Genomic DNA, 24,998 nt, shown 5'->3' on the forward strand with positions numbered 1-24,998 from the left:
TATATATATATATATATATATATATATATATATATATATATATATATATATATATATATATATATATATATATATATATATATATATATATATATATATATATATATATATATATATATATATATATATATATATATATATATATATATATATATATATATATATATATGTATATATATATATATATATATACATATAATACTACTTTATGTGAAATGAATGATTCACGACAATGACCATTATTCTGTTTTCTGTTAACTATTAAGGCATAAATATTTTCATCAAACTTACGCATCGTAGGTCAAAGGTCATTCAAAAATCTTCGAAATAAGGTCATTTTCATAGACTTTGTCTATCAGAATCTACTTGTGGCAACAGTTTAAAAAAAAGGTGCATATTTCTGCGAATACATACTAATGAGTAGTAGCTAACAGAATCAATATATGTGTAGTGAAATTTAAATTTGTTACAAAGTTAAAGGTCTTTAACTGCTTTCGCCAAAACTGGAAACATATAAAATTTGCTGAAAAAGAAATGTCGCGTATAATCAGTTCACGTATCTATGGCTACTGATTGAGCTTATATATAATTTGGTCTTGTAATTGAGTATTTGAAGACAGAAATCATTCATGGAAAACTGAAATTAGTTTTAAAAAGCATGATTTAGGGCCAATATGAATGTCTGCGGAGTTAATACTCTCCCCCCGAAAGGAGTTTCAGTCCTTATCTGTAATTTACTGAAGGGGGGGGGGGAGCAAACAGGTACAACAATTACCTTTTTCTATCTAGCAAGTGACATAATGATTCTGATTTAACTTTTTAGGCTGAATAGAAAAAAAATGACTTTCATGCCGATAAACCTAACAGATTAGAAGTTATTTAAGATTTAAACAGAAACAGAACAAGTTTTGACTCAGGCACATTTTTGCGTCTGGCATTGCTATCCGGGAAAATTAAATTTCGCTTCTAATTAATTTCTAAGCAATCAATAGGAACACTTCAGTTTACTATTTGTTGAAAGTTATAAAATATTAGTGTATAAAAAATGAAGTTACTTAGTTTTATGCACCTCATTACATAAAACTTCTATAATTTTTGAACAGTTTCTGAACTGAAGTGTTCACATCAATTGCATAAAAATATAATGGAATCTCACTAACCGGGAAAGCAATGTCAGCAAATGTGTATGAGTCAGAATTCTCTCTATTTCAATATAAAACTTAAATTACATCTTAACAATTAGTTCTATCGAATTAGGTGTGATTTTGACTGATTCAGCTTAAAAAAAAATTACATAGGAAATACTGTATCACTTCTCTGGATAACAGCGAGTAAGTTCTAGCCCCTCCTCCTCAATAAAATTTAGATAGACGCTTAAGTTCAATTTGAGGCTGAGTGTTAACTTCAAATATCAAAGGCTTAAATCACACCTTTTGAAACTGTTTACAGCTTTCCAATAACTATTTTTCTCTTCAATTACTAATGCGTGGTCCTCAAACTTTAAGGGTATGCTATATAAAAGGTGAAATAGTAATCATAGATAGCTCAATTGATACTGTATCTGGTGTACTTAAGGCTTCTTTTCCAGAAAATTTCGTAACTACTTAGTTTTGGCGAAATCACCTTAAAAGTTGAGCATAACTTCAATTTCTTGCTACTTTAAGATCAAATTGAAGAACACGCCAAAAGTACAGTGCTCAAAAAATAAAAATATTTGAAATAAAATAAATAAATAAATAAATACAATTTTGAATAATTTTTGATCTAATGATCGGATTTTCACGATCAAAGACTCAATCTCAATGGTTTGAGAGGTTGGCCTCAAATATTCTAATTAATAAGTGCAGACGATAGTTTGAGTAGAGAAATCAGACACAAGAACATACTTTCTCAGAATAAGTATACCCTTTTTTCCCGACGGACTCGGATTTTCAACCTCCAAAATATGGGGGGTAACCGCAATCTGGGAAATATTGTCCCTATAGTTTTGCCAGGAGTGTGATACAAGGCTTGAAATCCGTAATGCTAATCTTACTCTTTGTGTATTTCGCCACATCATGATGACATTTTAAGCGAGCAAAGGCGAATTTTTAAGCGAATTAAAAAGGTTTTTCACACAACTTATAAAATCCGTTTATCCAAAAATAATTCCATGCAAAAGATAACTTTCAGTAAATATTTAATATTTTATTCATTAACGGTTGATCCATTAAGATTGAATCCTAGAAGGTGATGATACAATCATTAGATCGAAAGTTATTTAAAGTTATCCGTTTTTAATTTTGCACACTGTACATCACACATATGTTTGACTTTTTTTAGGTACTACTCATTATTATGTATTCACAGAAGTATACACATTTGAGGTTCACTGTTAATGCAAGTAGATTTTGAAGGTCTTTATACAACCACTTTATTTTTTCGTCAAAGTCGAAAAAATAACCAAATTTCAAAATTGTTTGAATGATCTTTGACCTTCAATGCATAGGTCCACTAAAAAGATTTATGAATTAATATAGTAGTTAATGTAATTACTGTTAGTGTGGAAGTTGCAGTACCCAAAATTATGGTCAGTGCCATAGTATATTCATTTCACAAAATATATTGTTGCATGCGAATAATTTTTTTTTCCTTTCAAAATTCTAGAGTATCTTCAGTTTTGCGCAACCCCCCAAAGAAACGAGAAAAGTACTTATGCCACCCAACACGAAAACAATATTTATTTTTCAAAAATATAAAGTCAGAATGGTTTCACATAAGGAACATATTATGAACCACTATAATATTCTATTCTAATTGTTTGACATGAGAAACATATCCTGAAAATTTTAACAAAAATCAAAAATGTTGAGTATTCAACCCTGACTGACTCTTAAAAAAACTGGTTCTTAACCAACTGATTTCAATCGAAAATACACTGTAGCAATTTCTTTTTTAGTACTTATAGTACTGTACGTGGCATTTAGATGTACCTGGCATTTAGACGGCCAATTGTCAGAGCGGTTAGCATGCCTGTCTGCGAAGCAAATGGCTGCGGGTTTGAATCCAGCTCAGGACAGGGATGTTTCTCTCTGTGTGTTGTTCTCTGTTGTACGTGATGTGTGAATGTGGTCCACCCTATTAACTATATTATCTGTGGCAGTGTGGCTTGGGTAATGTTTCTCTTCTCCGTGACATAGGTCACAAGGTGCTCGTCAGGTAACGCAAAATGAGCAACACTTCGGCACCTTCCATAGTGAAAAACGATAAATTCAGTGACAGCAATTTAAGTAAAAAAAATGAAGTGTTAATTTTATCCATAATAAATCTACTAAATTTAAGCAAAAATTGAAGCATGTAGAAGCAGACTTTTATCAACATTCGGAAGAATTTAATTTTTTTTCTTCTTCATTTTTCTCAGTGAAGAATGAAGAATGAATTCTTATAATGAAATTTAATAATAAGTTAGAATTTCATTTTTCTTAAAAAAAAGCCTAAAAAGAGAGTAATGTCTGCAATCAAATGTCATAAAATATGTAGAATTTAATATACTTTGTTAAAGAGCATCACATAAAAATGATTACACGCCTTTTGAAAAATAACTTTTTTTAATTTTTTCAAGAAGATTAGAAACGCATTTTTGGAAAGAAAAATACCAAAAATTGCTAAAAGTTTATTGATAAAAGAGTCAATTTGTATGAAAAAAATGTTCAAAATGAGAAATTGCATATGTGTATTCTTTTATGCTGTCACTCATTCAAGATTTTCAATTTTCTATGAAATTACTTTAAACTTGTGAAAGATGTTTAACTCCTAAATCGAAATTGTTTTCCGTTTCATATAAAAGAATCGAAACGCAACACTTTTCATTTCAAAAAATAATTTAATCTTCGTTTGAAACGAAATATTTTAAACAAGATTGTACTTTTTTTTTCGTTGAAAATATTCTGCTTCATATGTTTAATTTTAATATCAGTTCATTTTTATAGCAAAGATAAATGTTTTGGGAATATTTCTAAGTAAAGAAAAATTAAAAAGTACTTCGTTTTTATTTTCTTATTTTAGAACAATTCTATTTATGTGAATTAATATCACTATTAAGTACATTAATTAACTGATGCTTTTTTATATTCAGTTTCTAAAAAACATAATAATTTTTAATTATGGGTAAGGTAAATATACTTACCTCTTTTAAATATCATGCTCTATAGCATGTTTATATTTAACTGAGAAAAAAATATGGTCAAAACTACCAGAATAGTTTAACATCTACCGTGTTTTTGGTGCAAAGGGAGCACCAAAAATCATTTTAATTTCTACCGAAACGCTTTGGTAATGATTACAGTAAAAAGAACAATAAATATGGTTTTATAATAAATGATAGAATTCTATAAGTGTGAATGAGTTAAAATTTGGTATATCATGATACCTCACACCATGGCATTAAAACTACTTTTTTCGGTTAATTTTTTTTTTTTTTTTTTTTTTTACTAATTGTGCTTGTGTGGTAATAAGACCTATAATTTTTAAAAACTAAAATTTCTATTGATTCCTAAACAATTTAGTGGAAAATTTATCAAATGAATGGCTTAAATACAGTATGTTTTGGTTTTATTACCAGAGTCATATTTTTTATATTATTATTAGAAATATCACTAAAATATAGTACTGTAATTTAATCAGAATTTTTTTCCCGTGTGGAAATATAACTTTAAACAATAACTTATATTGTGAATCACATAAATCTGGAAATTGGTAATAGTTCCAAGTTAAAGAGACGTTGTTTGGGTTAATATTAAGTAAAATTGTCTAAAAATTGTGCACTATTTCCCAGTTTCACAGGAAATCTTTATCATTACAGATAAATCATATAAATTTACCATATATAGATGTTTCTCAATAGTTCCCTATCTAATAATGATAAAGACAAGAATTAAATTTGCAATAATAATCGATTTTAAACTTATTTGATGCCTGACATAAATTTTTTTCTTGTAATTGCGATTATAGTATTGTCTTATATAAACAAGAATGGTAGGTTGTACCTACGAAAAAGTTTTTGTGCACCATGCAAGAAATAAAAACGTTTTGTTGGTACAATAACTTTAATGCTTATAAACAATTGATTTTTTTTTCTACGCGTTAACTGGTTCATAATATATAGTTCTTGTTAGTCAATGAAGTAACTCGAGCTTGAATCTTGCCAGATTCTCATACTGTAGCAGACGTAAATGATACACGAGTGGTAGTTAGATCATGGTTTCTAAGCCGTATGTATCAGGAAAGCCGTGGAAGGGTTTCATGGTTTTCTTTTTCTTGTAACACAAATATACGTTTGTATCCTTTCCTTTCGGGTTAGGTACAAAGTAACAAGGCTGCAGAGTTGAAGCTGCACTGAGAAAAATGTATGGTCAGAACTACCCGAATATAGTAAAGTTTACCGTATTTCTGGCTTTATGGGAATACCCAAAAGCTCTCTAATTTTTGCCTAATCACTTTGTTTATGAGTTTGAGAAAATGAATAGAACATGGTTTTATAATATGCGTTAAAATTCAGTAAATGTGGTAAAAATTTTGATTAATTGATGATACCTTAGAGCATGGCATAAAAAATCATTTATTTGCTTAAATATACTTCTCAGTTTTGCATTTTTTATCCAATGAGTGGTAATAAGAACTACAATTTTGAAAACCAAAATTGCCGGTAAAACCGTTACTATATTAAAGGAAAAATTAACAAATAAATGGTTTAAGTACCGTATATTTTACTTTTATTAACCAGAAATGTCATTACCATACTGTACAGTAATTGTACCAGAATATTTTTCTACATGTGCATAGATAGCTGTCAATTTCTTATCTTCATATGTAACTTCAACTGCTCAACGCGGAATTTTAAATAAATTAAAAGCGACTGACTAATAAATTAAAAACTGATGACACTTAATCTATTAGCCACTCACATTTAATTTATTTTAAAACTAGCGTTGAACAGTTGCATCTACCTATGCAGATATGAATTTACAGCTGTGTATACACACGGAGAAAAAAATTACTGTAAAATTACCTTACTGTATTGTAATGACATTTATAATAAAATTTAAAAAAATACAGAATTCTGGTTAGTGAAACTAAAATATACGGTATTTAAACCATTCATTTGGTAATTTTTTCTTTCATACAGACTTACCGGAAATTAATAACTAATAGTTAATAACGAATAATTAATAAATACTAATTAATAATGCCTATTAATAACTAATAACTTTTTTGCTTCAAAAAATTATGAAATTATAACTTACCATAATTTTTTTACTATTATAACTGCTAGAAAAATTGCTTTTACAATAATATTATGTGTTTAACTATAAATCTTATTCCCTTAGTTTCAGTTCTAGCGAAAATGTTTAAAACAGGTATAAAATAACTAGAACTTCAGAAATTACGTGCTTTTATTAATGCTTCTATATGCTTTAATCATATCCAAGGATTTTATCAATAAAAATAGCATAAATATGAAATTCTTTACCGATTTAGGACATATACTATTTTTTTAAAAGCACCACTTAGATTTAATAATTAAGGATTATTTTCTCATTGGAGATGCTTTGAATGGTCTGTGATATTGAAAAAAAAATCTTTTAGATTTGAAACTAAAATTTGTTTTATTAGTTACAATGAGTTTGATAAATAATAGAATAATTTACGTTGTCATAAGGGGTGATTTGTTTGATGCAAATACGTTAGGTATCGGTCTTAACTTTTGTGTTTGGAAATAGATGCAGGGCATTAAAATGTATTCAAAACATGTCCAAATTTACATAAAGGTGCTGAAATTTGATGTACTTAAAAGTCTTTAAAATTTAAATAATTAATGAAACAATAATAGCATTAATATATTTGTAATTAGATAATAATTGGTTGGAATAATTAGGTTGTTGTTAGTTGTTTTAAACCAACACAAATTAAAAGAAAGGCGAGATAAAGTTGCACTTTATTTGTAACTGATAATTATGTTATAAAGAAGTGATATTAGCCTACGTGTCAATCAAAAATTATTGTCAAATTAAAAGTAATTTGAATAAAACTTATCCTATATAGATATTTATAGCCAATATCAAGTTGATGAAACTAATAGAAGTAATTATAGGCATAGGCTAAGAGTTATAATAGGCATTATGCATAAAGAGTGCAATTTTTTATTGACACATATTAAAGCATAAAACCCTCATTACTTCGAAACTAATAAATTTATCTACATGAATTTTATTAAATTCTCTTTGAAAATATATACATTGGAAGCAGTACCTCAATTATTTCTGTAGCAACCCTTTTTAGCCCCCATCCCCTCAGAATTATTACGATCGCGGTTAAAGATTACACGGAGGGTTAGGAATATTAAGCCCAAGCTACTACTTATTAAATAAATTAAAGTTTTTCTGATATTATTTCCAAATTCAACCATGTAAAAACTAGCGTAAAAAGGGAAAGAATTAATCCAACTTCATCTAAAAAATAACAAAGATATATTTGGAGATCCACAGGCAGCAAAATTACATGAAAAAAATTGAAAATTGGTTCAAACTTTATTTCATACAATTCAATAAAAGTTTTTTGGACTTCCACTTTCTAAGAGGATTACTTCTATCTGATAATATGTTAACTTTTTTATTGAAATCCTTCAATTCTTTTAAATTTCTCAGAAAGCTACTTCTTTATAAACTTTTTAAAACATTAATAACACCGGGGAACAAATTTTTTGTCTGATGTCACAATTTTTTTTGCGGATCTTGGATACTTTCAAGTCACTAATTTTAAATTTGCTATCGGTTTTCCTCTCCAAGTTATAGTTTTTTTCTTCTTCTTTCAATGACATTTTTAGTCTACTTATTGTCGAAATGCACAGGTTTAAAAACGCTATATGTAGTATGGGGTCACGTAAATGCTATGACAAACTCCTAGAAAAGTTAGGGCTTATTATCAGGATTAAAATTGTATAAGAACCCATGCGCAGAAATGTCGTCGTAAGCGGCTAGGGGCGTTTGCCTATTATGAACAGTTTCTTCGTGTGGTGCGGCCGATGCCAGTTCCGGGAATGGTTTTCTATGCAATTTTAATCCTGATGAAGTGCTTTAACTTCTCTAGGTGTTTGTAATAACATTTACGCTACCCTCTTTCATATATTACGTTTTTAAGCTGTATATTTCCACACACACACACAAAAAAAAAAAGATTGAAAACCGTAAATAAATTAATTTGTAGCTTTTGGAAAAAACTAATTTCATGTTTGAAATTCCCACACCCGAGTTAGCAAAATCAAGTATTTGTATAAATTTAAATAAAAATAAATACATGAATAAATAAAAACTGCTCTCCAATGTAGTTAATAATGTATGTTTAACATTTACAAATTATGATGATTCCCATACTCTTATTAATATTAAATTAAAACGAGCTCTTAAGAGAACAATTTATGCCAGAATAAATTAATAACATCCTTTCGATGACACACAGTAATACGCAAAACAATAGGAAAAAAAAACTTGTGATATTAATCGAAATTAATGAATCAACTCAATATATTTGTAGTGATAAAGGGTTCATAAATTTATGTTTATAAACAGAAAAGACAAATAACACATTAGGCCTTCAAGATGTGAAAGTAGGAGGAGGCTTGGCCCCTCCCTGTCATCGCTAGGCCACATTGTAATTTTGTTGTCTCTTTGATTCTAGAGTGCTGATTGGAGGAAGAGGATCTGTACAGCGTAAATGGAAGCAGCCGGCTTGCATGCCCTCGAGGATTCCGCGGACCGGCTTGCGGCGTGTGTCCCAATGCCATAACCTACCTGGCCAAGGTTCGACCAGCATGGAATACGGCGCTACGGCGCTCGTCTCCGGGGTTGCCTGGCTTCTCTACTGGTCTACCCTGCAGGCCAACTTCGCCTATGATGACAGGTAACAGTCTTCATTCACTTCTTATACTACAGAACACATTTGTGCCTTCAACTGTCTTTGAAGTAGCGATCCTTGGGAAATACGAGCTTCTATGGCTTCGCCATAAGCTTTTAAAATGATATTTACATAAATATATAGATGGTAGCAAGATACATGAGGAGAGGACAACCTTATATTAATCTCGTGACGCAGAATTTTCATAAAACATATTTTTCGTGCTTTTTTCTTTAATTTTGGTTTATTAAATTGTCCTTAAAGTAGAGATCGTTGGGGAATCGAGGTTCTATAGCTTTGTAATAAGTATTTAAAACTACAACTACATAAATTTATAGATGATAGTAAAATACATGAGGATAAGACAAAAATACGGATGCCATATATTAATCCTTTGAGGCAGAATTTTTGTAAACATATCTTCCATACTTTTTTATTTTATTTTGTATTGATTAGGTCAAAATAAGTGAAAAATATTATATTTAGCATTTTAATAATTTATGGTTATGAAATTCAACTCGAGACAAAAGTGTCTTTCTGAGTTAAAAGTAAAATTTTTCAAACACAGATCACTTCCAAGCAATAATTTTTAAAATTTGCGAATTAATATTTAAGAAAAAATTTTAAATTTAAGAGAAACAATCATTCATCAGTGAAATTCCTTAATTTACAAAATCAATTATTGATGAATTTTTGTATATGAATAAAAAAAACTATTTTCCAATTTTTTTCATTATTTATTTATTTATTTTTTTTGGATTTTATATTTTAGTACTAATATAATTCCTATAATTTAAGGATTTTTTAGTAACCATTAGACTGTATTTTTTATAATTAAAAAATGTCGAAATATAATTTTACTTGTAATTAGAGAGTCAGAAAAAAATATATAAAAAGGGCACTGGTGTCCAATCTGCGTCAAAAGGTTAAATGAATCTTTTCTAAAAGTTTTTTGTTCTTTAAAATTTTATAAGTAATATTTGAAAGTAACACCTTGTAAGTAGTATTTTAAAATTTTGAAACAAATGTGATAATCCACTTATTAGGTAGAAACTTTAGAACAACCCATCTTTGAAGTAGTGGTCCTTGGGAGATGCGGGATTCTAAAACTTCATTACATGCTTTTAATACGATATTTATTTTAGTATTTAAGTGAGATAAATGAGGATAAGACACACATACTGATGCCTTATATTAAAAAAAATGTCATCTAAAAATTTTATGTTTTTCTTTTTCTCAAAAACATTAATTTTTTCTCAAAAGTAATTGGGGAAAATTTTAATATTTTTGAAAGAATATTTGAAGATCGCAAGAGTGAGAAGTGATAATCCACATATTAGGTTGAACATCAAAAGAACCTTTTTTTATAGTAAGGATTTCTGGAATATCTGAGGCTCTGGTGTTAAGCTTCTAAAACGATATTTACATAAGTATACAGATCGCAGTAAGATACATGAGAATAAAACACCGATACGGATGGCTTATATTGAAGAAAATGTTATATTAAAATTATATGCGTTTTTTAGATTAATTTACAAAAAAAAGTAAATTAGTAATAGTTTAATAGTTGGAAACTTCAGGGGTAAGACGAGATAATCAACATTTCTATAGAAAAATAGATAATACTATTACACATATTGCTGACATGTTGGGCTCCTTATTTAAGAGAACCAATATTGGGCTGTCATCCCGTACTACTTGGGCATAATGTGAACTTTTGTCGGATATAATTATTTTACAGTTGGGGAATAGTTTTTTTTTAATATTTGTGTTAACACATTTTACACTTGTGATCTTTGTTTTACAAAATAATCTAACTAAAATTTTTCTATGTAGCTTTATAACAGAGCAGGGAAAGAGATTCTTTTTATTTATTAAAAAGGCTTTTTTTCAATTCCTTAAAGGTATATAGGCATAAAAGTATTACCTATCATCTTAAAGGTTAGGTCAATTATTGATAAATAATAATTAAAAAAGTAACTAATACATAATACATAATTAAATATTACATAATTAAATATTGCATAATTAAATACATAGTAATACATGATTAAATAAACAACTAGAACCGAAACTTTCACGTGAATAAAGTTCACTTCCAAAACATTTACATGGAACTTGGTTTTTGAAAATTAATAAAACCTATGTTAAAAATTGGTTTTTACCCAGAAACTACGCAAACTCATTTGCAGAAGGAAATAAAAAGGTTATATAAATAGCGTTTCTTAATATAAAAATTTGCAATAAAGAAAAATTAACCATTATCAAGTCAATAAATATTCCCTTCTCTCGAATATATGTGTACATAAAACGGATTCTAGCTCAGAAGCAAAAATTAAAAATGAACACGTTGTTTGTTGTCAATTTTTAACAGATATAATCACTCAAATAAAATAAATGTTTGCAAAATAAGATAAATATATGACATTTTTTTGTATATATATATATATATATATATATATATATATATATATATATATATATATATATATATATTTATATATATATAAGTAAATATCGAATCTATAAATAAACTCTCCTTTTCAGTAACTTATCAGTCAGAGGAGATAGCATAGCATATCAGATATACTAACGTGCTAAATATATAAAAAATGTTTCTAGTGAAATTCGATTATTTGTAATATAGCAGTATTTGTCCACTGCTTCGTTGCAGAGACAACTGGAATAAGTATTAAAATGTTTTGTCCATAGAAAACTGTTCTTGAATTATTTTTTGTGTTAAAAAATGTATTTATTTATTTACTTGAATTTTATTTTATCATTCTTTTTAAACACTTTGATTTTAATTGTAAAATCAAATTAAACAAAGTTTTACACAAACGTATTATATGCATGCATCAATTTTGCAAATTATTCATTTGGATTATGAGAATTAAAATATTATGATCAAAATATCAAATAAATAAAAATATAATATAAACCAGCACATTAATTTGATGAATTGTTTGAACTATTTATAAAACTCCTCGTAAGTTTGAGTACTTTTTTAATACGTCAATATTTCTTTTCTTTATTTTACACATAGATTACATTTAAATATTTATAAGAGTACATAAATTTTTAAGAATATTTATTCCTTAAAAAGTTTAATGAAGTAAACATAATTTAGAAAGCATCATAAATATCAATACCTTTAAGTCAACAAATATTTAAAATAAAATATGGGAAATCATTTCCATCAACAGTTTTATATACATATCTAAGCGTAAAAATTCATATAATATTCCTTAATTTATAAACATGTCAATGAAGCAAAACATAATTCAGAAAATCTCCTAAATTTTAATACCTTACAAGTTGAGCTCTATTTTAAATTAACAAACATTTAAGATAGAATACGTAAAATCATTTCCATCAGACCGAAATCAAGTAAACTACCTAGTAGTTTCAATTTGCTTCCCAAACTTTATTTACGCTCTGCAGATAGTCTGTTAGCCCGGGTAATAGTTGCATGACTGTAAACGTATGACTAGGAAGTCGAAAATTCATTACGATATTGATTTACAGATATATTTGAGCTAAACGCTTGGGTTTCATCTCAAATCGATTTTCGCTTCTGTTTCCGTTTGTTTACCCAATCGTATATTACAGCTCGAAACTACCCAGACCTAACCTATTATTAATGGTTTTGTGGAGGGCATTTATAACAACGCTTATAAAATTGTATTATTGTGAGGTGTTATTTTCTTATATATTTATTTTGCTTCAATTTTGTTATGAGGTATTTCTCACCAAGAATTTAAGAAAGAAATTTAAGCGCTTTGAAAAAAATTAATTTCGAGTAAATACTCTGAGAAAAAAAAGTGTAGTCAAAATTACCAGGATGTGGTAGAATTTACCATGTTTCTGGATAAAAGGGAATACCAAAGCATTTTAGATATGATTTTGGCTAAATTAACTATAAAATATGGTTTTATAGCATGCGACAAAATTTGGTAAATGTTGTAAAATTTTGTAATTTAAACGTGATAACTATATGATGGTATAAAATAATTTATTCGGTTAAATTTACTAAACAGTTTTTTTTAATTTTTTTTTATTAAATTTACAGTAATCAGAGTTAAAATTAGAAAAAACAGAATTTCTGTCAAATCATTGCCACAAATGTCATTACCACACAGTATAATAATTTTACCAGATTTTGTTTTTCCGTAAACAATTGCCCCGCAGTGAACTGATCGTAAAGACGCTGTTCTCAGTAGAAGTCAAGCATCACTGGCTGCAGTCAGTAAGCGGTTGGGTGACCACTTTGATCTGCCTGCGTAGGGACCTAGGGTGTGTGGTATTGGTCCTCGTTAAACTGCTCTACCGTTAAGTGCAGGACTCGTATATCGTCGGGCTACCATAGCAAGGGAGCCCGACGGGAATTTTAATATATAACATATAATTCACGTCAAGAACCATTTTAAATATGTACGTAAAAAGAAATCGTTAACCCTGTCGCGCCAATGCTGCATTTGTATAACATTTGTCTTTCAAATTTTTCCAATTAGATATTTGAACAGCTATCTAGTTGACTCAAACTTGATATTAATGAAATATCGTTAAATATTATTTTTTAAACAACATGTAGTCAGCAGACGGAAATTTTCATAAAAATGAAGTTCTGTATGCACATTTGAATTCAATGAGCAAGTTTTTACTCACTAAATTACAAACTGTTTTCATTGTAGGTTAACAACTGTTGTTAAGTTACTGTCTTCAAATTTCATTGATCTTTAATAGTACATTCATTGTAAACACCTTTACTAAAATTTAAAGTAAATTGCTTATACATGAAACTTATATACTATTATTTCATTTAAATGATAAACAAATAAACTGATAATTTAAATTATTAATTAAAAAATTTTTGGTTTTGATCACATTTTTAAATTTAAAGCTCTGCACACTTTAATCTTAAAAAACAGTTGTTAGTTGATAGATAGTGGTTAACCACTCTTTAAATTAAGGACCATAAATCGTAAATTTATTAAAAAAAAGTACACCGCGCATGCGTTAATAGTAAATTGGCTCACTTTCAGTTTTATCCTCACTGTATACAGCATCTCATTAGTGATGTAATGCTTTAGAAAAGGGAGTTGTGAGATCTCACATTCATAAGAATTTTCTATCATATGAATTTTTCAATATTCATATGCATTTCTTAATAATTCTGTAGAGATGAAAAAAAATATGTAAACATTTTTTTAAAATGTATTGATATTTTTGAATTGTTTTGGGTATAACTTTAAATTTTTTGACTTCACTTAAAAAATCACTTTCAGTTAAATATTCAATCAAATAATTTTATTGAAACCGTTAAAGGCAATATTTGTGTACCCGAAAAGCGCCTTATACTTCCAAGCTTTACAGGTCACCATTTTAATTATATTTCCTTCAAAGTTTGACCAGCTGTAGTTCATAAACCACATTTTTAAAGTTCAGAATTTAAAATAATATTAATAATGACTTACAAAATTTTTTTCATTTTTTTACTACATTTCTTTCGAAAAAAGGCTAATTTTAAGGGAAAAAATTGAAGCAAAGTAACTCACTCATACATAAACAACCATAACTGGAAAAAAAATTACACACTTTAGACCTTTATTTTTTAATGTATCAAATAATAGTAAGTTTCTTTTTAAGTTTAATCATGGACGGAACTGTTGAACTGTATTACATTGAAAGAAATGTAATAGTACTGCAAACTTGAGCAACATTTGGTATTAACAAATTGAAAAGAAATTAGCTTTATCTGAAAATTAATTCACTGCAAAAATATTTTTAATAAAACGTGTTTGCTTATTTAACGTTAATTTAAATATATGTAGTCAGGAAATTCAAACTGTTTTTTTAATTTTATATTTAAAGCATTTCTATTCAAACCTTATATTAAAGTGTAGTTATTATTTGTTTGTCTTTCCATCTTTGTGAAATATTAATAATTGTGTAATTTAGTGCGTTTAATTTTGATGGAATTTGGAAATGTTAATATTAATCGTAGAAACATTAATTGTTAGAAATATAATTTAATTTGGCAGTTTTATCATGATACCTAAGAGCATGGGAGAAAAACCATTCATTCGGTTAAATTTACATTAGAGTTTTGTATTTTTTATTAACTGTGTGGTAATAAGAACTACAATTTTAAAAACCAGAATTTAAAGTGAACCGTTACCATACGAACTAAAAACTACCTAATGAATCGTTTGAATATCGCATATTTTGGTTTTATTGCCAATAGTATAGTATTTTTTTTCAACCAGGAATGACTTTTCAAGTGCAGTAATTTTATTAGTATTTTTTTTTCTCCCTGCATAAAAGAAAATTTTTTTGTTGATTAAAATACGCTTTCCTTCAATCAAACATTTGTATAAAAACAGTTTCTAATTTCGCTTTCCATTCAAGTTAGTTGTAAAACAAACTTTATCATTTTTAAAACATGTCTTTAATTTAACTGTATTTACATGTTTTTAAATAAACTGTATTGTTGGACGAATCACAGAAATGAAAATGTTAACTTTTATCTAACCCTTTTATCACATCTTTCTCAACAAAAATAAACTTATGTCTTTCTAATAAATAGAATAATTTCGGGCATTTTTATCTCATGACATTTATTATAATTATTCTGGAACACTGACCCTGTAATGGAATTTTACATAACTCACATACCCTACACCACCGACTGAGAAAGATGGTACACATAAGGACATATAATGGAACACCACAATTTTGTTTAATGTGAAAAAGTGTATCTAAGGTGAAAATGTTGTCTACAGACCAGTAAATTAACAAGAGGGTAGAATAGCTAGTTTCAACCCTCCCAGTTGGAATCCCTCATTTAGATCATGGGCCCCACTTTCGGCCGAGTAAGTGTCAACACTGACAGGCCTTGCGCTGACCCCCGCAACCTGCCGGTGAAAAGTGCCAGCGCAGCGCCAGAAGGGTAGGGTAGGAAATTAGAGATCTCGTAATTTTTAGGTCAACAGCTTAAAATATTTACTTTGATCAAAGAAAGGAAGAGCAGTTTATATAGGAGTGCAACTCAGTTTCAAATCTTGAATCAAATTCCGATGTTTCTTATTTCATGGGGAAAAAAAAGTTAAATATTTAATGTCCACTTTATGAAGTTTACTTGAAGGAGGGGCGAGCTCACAATTCCACTGTACAAAACTGTATTTTTGATCTTTTTAAAATTCCGATGCAACTAGACTGAGAGATATTCTTCATTTTTCAAGTACAGATTTATGTGTGTTTGGTACGATAGAATAACTTTTTTTTCTTCCAGAACTTTAGTTTACCCGTTATGATACGAAATTAATTTGCCTTCTAAAAGCCATGAAATTTATCTTAAAATGCATTAAATAAAGCTCAAAAATAATTAAAAGAATAATTGAAACTTAAAAAAACATTGTTAGACTTACAAGTTAAACTCACGATTAATTTAACCAAAAGTTCAGGGAAATGATTTGTTTATAAAATGTTTCCAAAAATATTTTCATTCATTCTTATTTGAAGTATACTATAAATGCAAATTATTTTGAATACATTTATTTTGATAGAAAGTAGATAGTCAATGGTTACAAAATTATTGCGCACTGTATCAACATTCGTGCTAAATTAATTACAGTTATTCAAATATTAAAACAAGTTTTCAAATATTAAAACTAGTATGCAAATTTTGTAAACTAATACGGAAAGAAAAATAAGGACTGAAAGCAGTAATTAAAACTTCTTAAATTAAATGGTTACATTCATCTCAATTCCATCAATTCAGTAAATAAGATAGATTAGATCTTTATGAAGCATTTATTGTTTATTTTAGGGCATCACAGAAAATATGATTTAAGGTTTACTTTTTAATCCTATTTATTCGAATTTTGTTGGTTTTAAAATGCACATCAAAATAAACACGGTAAAAAAATATCTCAATTTAATTTTTAATTATTTAATTTTTGACTTTTATTAATTTTTTTAATTATTTTTAATTAAATCAGGATTGAAATTGAAACAATTGATTATTTTGATATTTGAATAATTAATAAAAATAAACGTTTTTTGATACTTATTTCCTGACTTTAGGGCTAGATGTTTTGGTTTTATGGAAGTGCTTTTCTTAATATTACATGTATTTCGTATACAGAAATTGTAAAAAAAATATTACTTGAAATTTTTGATTTTCAAGTCAAGTTTTAGTTTTTAAATATTTTAGACATATTACATTTTTAAAAAAGTATATAATTAATTACAGATGATTTTAATTATTATATATTGTACATTCAGCGACTATATCCCTCATTAAACTCAAAAGTTTAAAGTAAAAGCAAAGAATGTATGGAACATTTTATTTAATGACTTTTATCTAAGTAATAACGTCCGTTATTGCTCTTTTTAAATTATTTTTGGAAAATTGCTGAAAAAACTAAGAGGAAAAATATTCATTCAAGACAGTGTGTGGAAGACAAACATCTTACAGAAAAATCGGAAAGTCTATTTTAAAAAAAACTAGAGAACTTTTCCTTTCTTATTTGGCTTTGAAATTCAAGAAAACTTTAAAAGTTCTGTGATATTTATTCTTTTAAATTCTATACTTAAATGAAGATTCTTTCCTAATCATTTATAATTAAAATTCAACCAAAACTTGTTTTGAAGACTCTAAACTAGCAAGAAAAAAAAAATCGGTAGTGTATCTAGTCTTTTACACTTCCACCTATTCTCTTTAGCTTCTTTGACTAGATTTTTAATTTTTTTTCCTGTTAAACAACTTATCCACTTTTTAACTTTGAAGTTAATTAATTTTGAAAATTTTCATACTCATTCTAACAAACTTTTGTCAAACATTATCCCAAATCATAAGTTACAATTAAAATTTGCTTCTAATTATTTACAATCATATTTCAAGTAGAATTTTTTTTATCGTCATACACTGATAAAAAAAAACGTTATTTCAGTAAATAACATCCTAAATGCAAAAATTGCTTATATTTTATATATCTTATTTGAAATCTAGCAGTAAAAAACTGAACAATTGATTTTTCTAACTAGATGACAAATGAAATAAATAATATTTTTCAAATTAAATTGTGAATGTTTGTTATATTAAAATGAAACAATGGAATAAATAATTCTTTCAGTAATTAAAATAAACTTTTACAATTAAAATGAAGAAAGAAAGAAAGTTCATTAAAAAAAAGTGAAATAAAAAATTTCAGCTAATCAACTAATTTTTTTTTCTAACTTCAATAGAATTCATCCATAGTATCTTAAATGACATTTTACAAGTGAGCGAACAACAATGGCTGATTCGGTTACGAGGTTTCTAAGTTGAGACGAAAGAAAATTAAGATCTGAACACTAATAAAATTAAATTTTACGAGTATTTCAGAAACTTCAAGAGCAACTTGTAGACAAAAAAAGGTACCTGAATTTGGTTAGAGATATATAAAGTGTCTTAATTTCAGCAATTTAATTACTTAATGAAAGAGTTTTATTTTTTGGTAGAATTTTATAAAGAAGAGTTTTATATTTGGTTTCAATTTTTTTGAAGAAAAAACTTATTTACATAATAAAATTAACAGCATTTCAATGTAAGAAAAAAATAAGTCGTGAAATTTAGATTCTAAAAAGATAATATTAAGTATAACTTGGTTTGTTACAATCACATTAAGATTCGTAGAAAATAGTTTGAGTTATTAATTCATAATATTGGAATGTTGAAGCTATTTATTCTGAGTTCGAAAAAACTGCAGCTAAATAAATTATTTGCTGCGAATTAATAAGTATTGTTCAAATATTTGTTTTAAAAGTAAGAAATTTTAAATAAATAAAATTAAAAATACTACAGCATTCTTATAATTAAATAATTTGTAAAAATAATACTAGTAAAAATTAAGGTAATTGTAAGGGAAATCCATTGCTAACATAATATTTTTTCCGATTTAAAACACTAAGAAATATCTATATATTATACAGAATCTATGTATGTACAGAAACAGTCGCTTGTCTTGCATTATTTGCGCATCAATAGATTGTATTGAAAATTGTCGAATACAACACAAATCTATCTTTCGTTAGTTAGTTTAGTCTTACAATTTTTAATTTATATTCTGGTTCGTTTTGTATAGATATTACACTTGTGATACTTTTATATTGTTTGCATTTTTTTCTCTTTTGTGGATTTATCACACTCTGAACTAATATTTTTCTTAGCTCAAAGAGAGTATAAATTTGATATTTTTAGAATTATTTACCCTCCCAGCCCAGTTTCGCATATATATATATATATATATATATATATATATATATATATATATATATATATATATGCATTTTTGGGAGATTTTTTTTCTTTTTGAAATTTACAAGTGTTTCAGTTTCATTTGAAACCCAACTACATATTTTGATAAGTAAACGATTCTACATATTTTGTTGCTTCCAGTCAAAAAACTTTATTTATGAATTCTCTTAAATTTATCGTGCTTCACTGTGAAATTCTGGTTAACAGGTTTACAGCAAAGCCCATTTTTACCTTAAATTTTTACGGAGCACAATTTCTGATATACTGTAATTTTTACAGTTATAATTACTGTAAAATCACAGAATCATTTTGATTAAGTAAATATTGCTATAAAAATTACGGTATAATATTTTACGGTCAAAATGGATTTTACGGATGAAGTGTCACCGGAAATTTTTACAGTGTAACATTGTTTTCATTAAAATATTTTTTATTTTATTTATTTTTTTATTTGTTTATTTTTCGAATTCAATGAAAACGATGCTTTACTGTGTGTTTAGCAAGGTTTTTGGCTTTTTGTTGTTGTTGTTTAAAATCATTTTTTTTGTTAAAATCAACCTTTTGCAAAGTTCTCGAGATTGACTAACGATTTAAACGCTGCTGATTGTTTTTGTGGCCTGGTATTTATTTGTTTTGTTTATTTTTAAGAGGAAATTATGCTAATTAAACGTGAGGCTCTCCTTTTTTATGAAAAAAAAACTTTGAAAGAGTAAAGCAAACGGGATTAGCATTTAGGTGTGAAATGGTTAATGAAAGTAATTATAGTTTCCGATTCTTAGGGGGATTAAAAAACGACTCTTTTTATCACTATCGTAACAATGTATACCGAGTGAAACATTCACAGAAGATGCTACTCTTGTTATCTGTGGTTTTTGAGTGGGAGGCTTCAAAATTCTTTGTTTTTAAACCGATTTCCATACTTTTTTTCACCGATTTGATTCAACAAAAATAGCTCAAATGTTAATTATATATCAAAATTATAAATACATTTTTCAGTATTTAGTTATATTTAATAAATATTTACTACTGTAAATTTTGGTCGGCATGCTAATGTTTTAAAGTAATGTGGATTATATGCAATACTAAATTTTTTCTCCACAGAGTATAATCGCGCTAAGTGCCTACCTAATTTTGGACTGTAATTTAGTTCGTGTTAAGTAAAATATTTCAATTACGAGTATTGCTTATTTATGGAGGTAACTATATATATATATATATATATATATATATATATATATATATATATATATATATATATATATATATATATATATATATATATATATATAATCATCATTTTCCGCTTAGATTTGTATTCTTAGTTGTAAAAATACTACTCCGATATTTGCCTAGCCTATCTTGATTAAATACACGCTTTTATTTAACGTAATGTGTTTTCTTTACTCTTCGTTTACATTGACCAGGATCTGAAAACCTTGAATTTAAAAACAAATGCAGCATATATTCTTAAAACAAAACATCGATTTACTAGATCTATGACACTGTCCTTAGTTATGGAAGTATGTACACATTACAGCATTTTTATTGAATGATAAAGCATAGTAGTTAATTTGCTTAGTGTCTTAGATTATATATTTTGAAATCCATTTTTGCAACTGATAAACGTTTCAGAATTACTTCTTTCTAATCACGTTGCACTTGGACATTATAAGTTGAATTGAACAAAAAATAAAAAAAAAAATACTTTAATTGAGGTTTCTCACAATTTTTTCTTGGTTACCTTAATGTCTATAATTAATATAAAAATTATACTCAATTTTCAGAATTTCTTTTGAAAAAAATTTTTAAACAAAAATCTATTTAAGTGTTATTTTACTATATTCAAACAAATCAGTCAATTAACTATAAATGAAATGGTATTCCAATTGCTAACTGTGAAAAAAAAACGTTAATTAACTGCTTTCAGGACTGCATTAAAACAGTAAGAAATTTTATCGCATCAACTAACCACTTAATGAAGACACTCACTTTCTTGCAGCTTGGCACATACTAATTAAGTCGAGAGGGCTTATCTGTCTCTCTCATAACCGACGCGACGGGGGTTCCAATCCTAGCGCTGACAGCGCAATATTTCCTCCATTACCTTTAACACATGAAGAGTTTCCAGTGTCCCGCATTCACCAAATTGTGACCCTGGATTATTAGAATACAATATAACACTCTCATCCCCACATTAATGGCAGCACCATAAAGCGGATTAACACAAAAAAGTCTTGTATTTCCCATCGTTTTATGATATTTGAAACAATCAGATCAGAATCAACTAATTAAACCGCATACCACAGTTTATTGGACAAAACACAACTCTGTCGCAACCTTACTAAATTGCTCATTGCCGAATGAAAAGCCTAGCTCCATTGTCCTGATAAATTTCTTTTAAACGGTTTTGAAGCCATGCTAGTTGTAAATGGTAATTGTAATATTAATTGCAAACGATTTCAAATCCATAATGGTAAAAATATGGTCTTTACTGTAAACTGTACGGTTTATGTGATGGACAGACTGCTGCCGGTTACTTTACAGTAAATTTAGAATGAAAATTCTAACAGTGTAGAATAAAAACGAAAATGATTTATAAAAATAATTAAAATTCAATTTATTATTTACGTATGATATTACAAATAAATAATAAAAAATTTAGTATATTAATTCAGTAATGCATTTTATAAAAAAAAATAAAGTCACGCATTATATCAAGGATTTAGAAAAACGAAAGAAAGCTCTAATTCTCTGAGTAGTACTTCTGTTTCGACCTTTCTTTAATTAGCATTCATTTAACGTTCAAAAGACAAACAGGGACCCCCCACACCCATCTTAAGAGCTCGCGAAATCTCAAAAGTAGAAACCGGCAACTACAAATGGGTCTATTTGAAAAGAGTTGCTCAGTTATTTGTGTACGTAAATCCTGTTTTTGCCCCCAGGGCACTACAACCTCCACTTCCTTGCGCACCATTAAAAAAAGATTTTTCTCCTATTTCTTTTTCTTTCCTACTTATTTATTTCATGTTTTTGCATTTTTCCTTTTCTTTCTTTCTTTTTTCTGCAAGCTCTTAGTGTCCGAAACTTGAAGTATAGCTGTTTCGGGCCTTCATAGTTCTTAAGTTACGGCAAACGGCTGCCAAACGGCCCTATGACATATCGTTTGCTTTTTTTCCCCCTTCCGTTCTTTCCTATCATTTACTTCGAACAGGGGCTTCTTATTCGAAACTACTCTTTTCTTGCCTTGTTTTACCTTACTTATGGGCATTGGGGGTCAGTTAGAAATATTTTATGAAACATGTGTAAAAACATAAGAAAATCTATCAAGACGGAATGTTGGGTATAGATTGCGAAGAAGTTTGGAAAAAAGCATTTTATTGCTTATTACATGTTTTATGGCTTGGGAATCGTTAGAAATTGACTAAAACTGTTCGCTACTTATTTATTAACTTCTTTAAACTTTTGGTCAGATTTTAAAGAGAATGAATAAAGTAATAATGCTTTAATGGCTTTGAAGTGTTATCATAATGACTCTTACTTCTTTGGAAGCTAATCTATTTTGTTTTTGTTTAAAAATGGCAGCAAAACTAGTTATTTACGAAATAAAGAAAGCTGAAATAGATTTTATATTAATGCGTCATTTTTAGCTGCTTCTTCATTTATTTATTTCGGCAATTGGTCTTTAGAACAGGAATCAAAACGTTTTGATTTTAAACATTAAGAACGCACTATATGCCTTCAAAGATCGGAGCATTACGAAAATGCTGAACATAACATGTCAAGATAGTTGAATTTCAACTATGATATTTTTGAAATTTGTAAACCTCTTATTTTTTTTCCTAAAAATCAGTATTCGGTGCTTCAATCCGGGGTTTACTCTACCATCTCTAAATTAATTGAAAAATACGTATTTTAAAAAGCACATATTGTAGAATTTTGACCTCAAAGCGTTTTTTTTTATGTGTGCTTGCTCTCTTTGGGGTTTGTTAAAACGCCAATTTGTGCTATAACAGTACTTTTTCTTGGGTTAAGTTTTTATGTTAGATTTGAAAATTCAAATTCAAACATTAAATTTGAAAATTAATTTGTCTTAAAATCAAGTGTTTGTAAGGTTTACACATTTTAATAGAATAACAATAAACTGTATATATATCTTCTTAATGTTAACCTGTATTTAATTATTTTCAAAAATGAAGAAATTTTACAACGCAGAACATTTTTAGCCATTGAACGTCCACTCATGTCCAGAAGTTACGGAACAAACAAGTTTTCGAACAAAAAAAAAAAAAAATTGCGCTTTAAAAAAAAAAAAAAAAAACCTGTATTTAATTATTTTCAAAAATGAAGAAATTTTACAACGTAGAACATTTGTAGCCATTGAACCACTCATGTCCAGAAGTTACGGAACAAACAAGTTTTCGAACAAAAAAAAAATTTATTTGCGCTTTAAAAAAAAAAAATTTTGCGCCAAATCGAGTGAATTTTATATGAAACTATCCCAAAGTAAGAAGAAATGGTGATAAAAAAAAGTTATTATCATGAATTTAAGTTTAGAAGTTCAAGGGACATCATAACAACACAATCCAAAAATGTAGTAAAAAGATTGTTTGGGTACAATCAATCCCACACCGCATTGAACCAGTTTTTAGCCGTGGAAGAGTTGGCAAACAGTGCTAAAATTGCTCAGCGAAGACTGCTACTGACAAGCTTGATGAAATTCTGGCTTCGAGATCTGACAGTAGGCATCTCCTTGCTCTTAATTACTTCGGCTTCAAAATACTCCTTAACCTTTGAATGATGATGACCCAGTGATGGTCAGTGCTGACGTAAAATATCCTCAATGGTAGACGGATGATGGGTTAGAGTCTCCTTGCTGCCACGTTAGCTATGGGAGGTTTTCGTGGTTTTCTTCTCCACGTAACGCAAATGCGAGTTAGTTCCATCAAAAAGTTCTCCACAAAGGCAAATTTCTCTCAATGCTTGATCCAGGAGTTCCCTTGTCTTCTGGGTTCAAAACTACAAGGTTACAGAGTTGATTATTGGTAGTCTGAAACCCAAAATTGTCGGCTGTACAGCGATCGCTATAAAATAAAAGAAATAAAATACTCCGAGATGAGTTCGGTGAAGACAAGAAATACCATCCATAAAAATTAACTGGAGACCAACAGTTACGCGAGTAATCTTATATTGAACTCTAAGAACTCAGCCTTATATCTCATGAAGTTAGTGTGCTTCTCTGAAAGACCTGAAGGTCTGCAGAATCATTCAACGTTACACTTCAGATTGAATCAGTGCTCATTCGTATAGAGAATATGGAACCAATTCAAGGTTGATGTTACTTACACCAATTCAGTAACATCAATCATTTACTGAACCCGTTGAAACCACTAACTAAACGATTGTCAGAAAGGTACTCTGACTGTTCTGAAGGATATGACTGAGATGTCAATGCCCTATGTAACATTGCTCTGAGATGTTGTTGGTATCCAATTCATTTTTATAGATGGCAGCATGTATCCCAAAAGGACTGGAATGGTTGAAGATTACTATGAAGCCAAACATTTTTAGTTGATGTAGGGGCCATACAGATCTTCAGACCTGAATCCCATGAAGCAAGTATGGGATGCTCTTGATCGAGTGATTAAAGTTCGCTACTTCCATCCAGAAGCCTCTCTGGAGTAAAAAGTGTCTTAATGAATGAATTGAATTTATTATTACAAAATCTGAGTTTCTTTTTTCATTCATTGATTCATTGGTATTGATTAGA

At 28.2% G+C, this 24,998-nt stretch overlaps 1 protein-coding gene across 2 annotated transcripts in view; it reads left to right on the forward strand.

The window, feature by feature from the left end:
- The window catches only part of LOC107438659 (protein O-mannosyl-transferase TMTC2), a 392,194-nt gene that overhangs the window by 114,307 nt on the left and 252,889 nt on the right, over positions 1-24,998 (forward strand). For both annotated transcript variants that reach the window (XM_071187375.2, XM_021146497.4), the window contains one exon: positions 8,713-8,934. In XM_071187375.2, coding sequence (XP_071043476.1) covers positions 8,713-8,934 — 222 coding nt within the window. The remainder of the gene's footprint in view (positions 1-8,712; positions 8,935-24,998) is intronic.

Source organism: Parasteatoda tepidariorum, chromosome 11 (assembly GCF_982258835.1).
Source record: "Parasteatoda tepidariorum strain Cologne lab strain chromosome 11, Ptep-v5.0, whole genome shotgun sequence".
Lineage (NCBI taxonomy): Eukaryota > Metazoa > Arthropoda > Arachnida > Araneae > Theridiidae > Parasteatoda > Parasteatoda tepidariorum.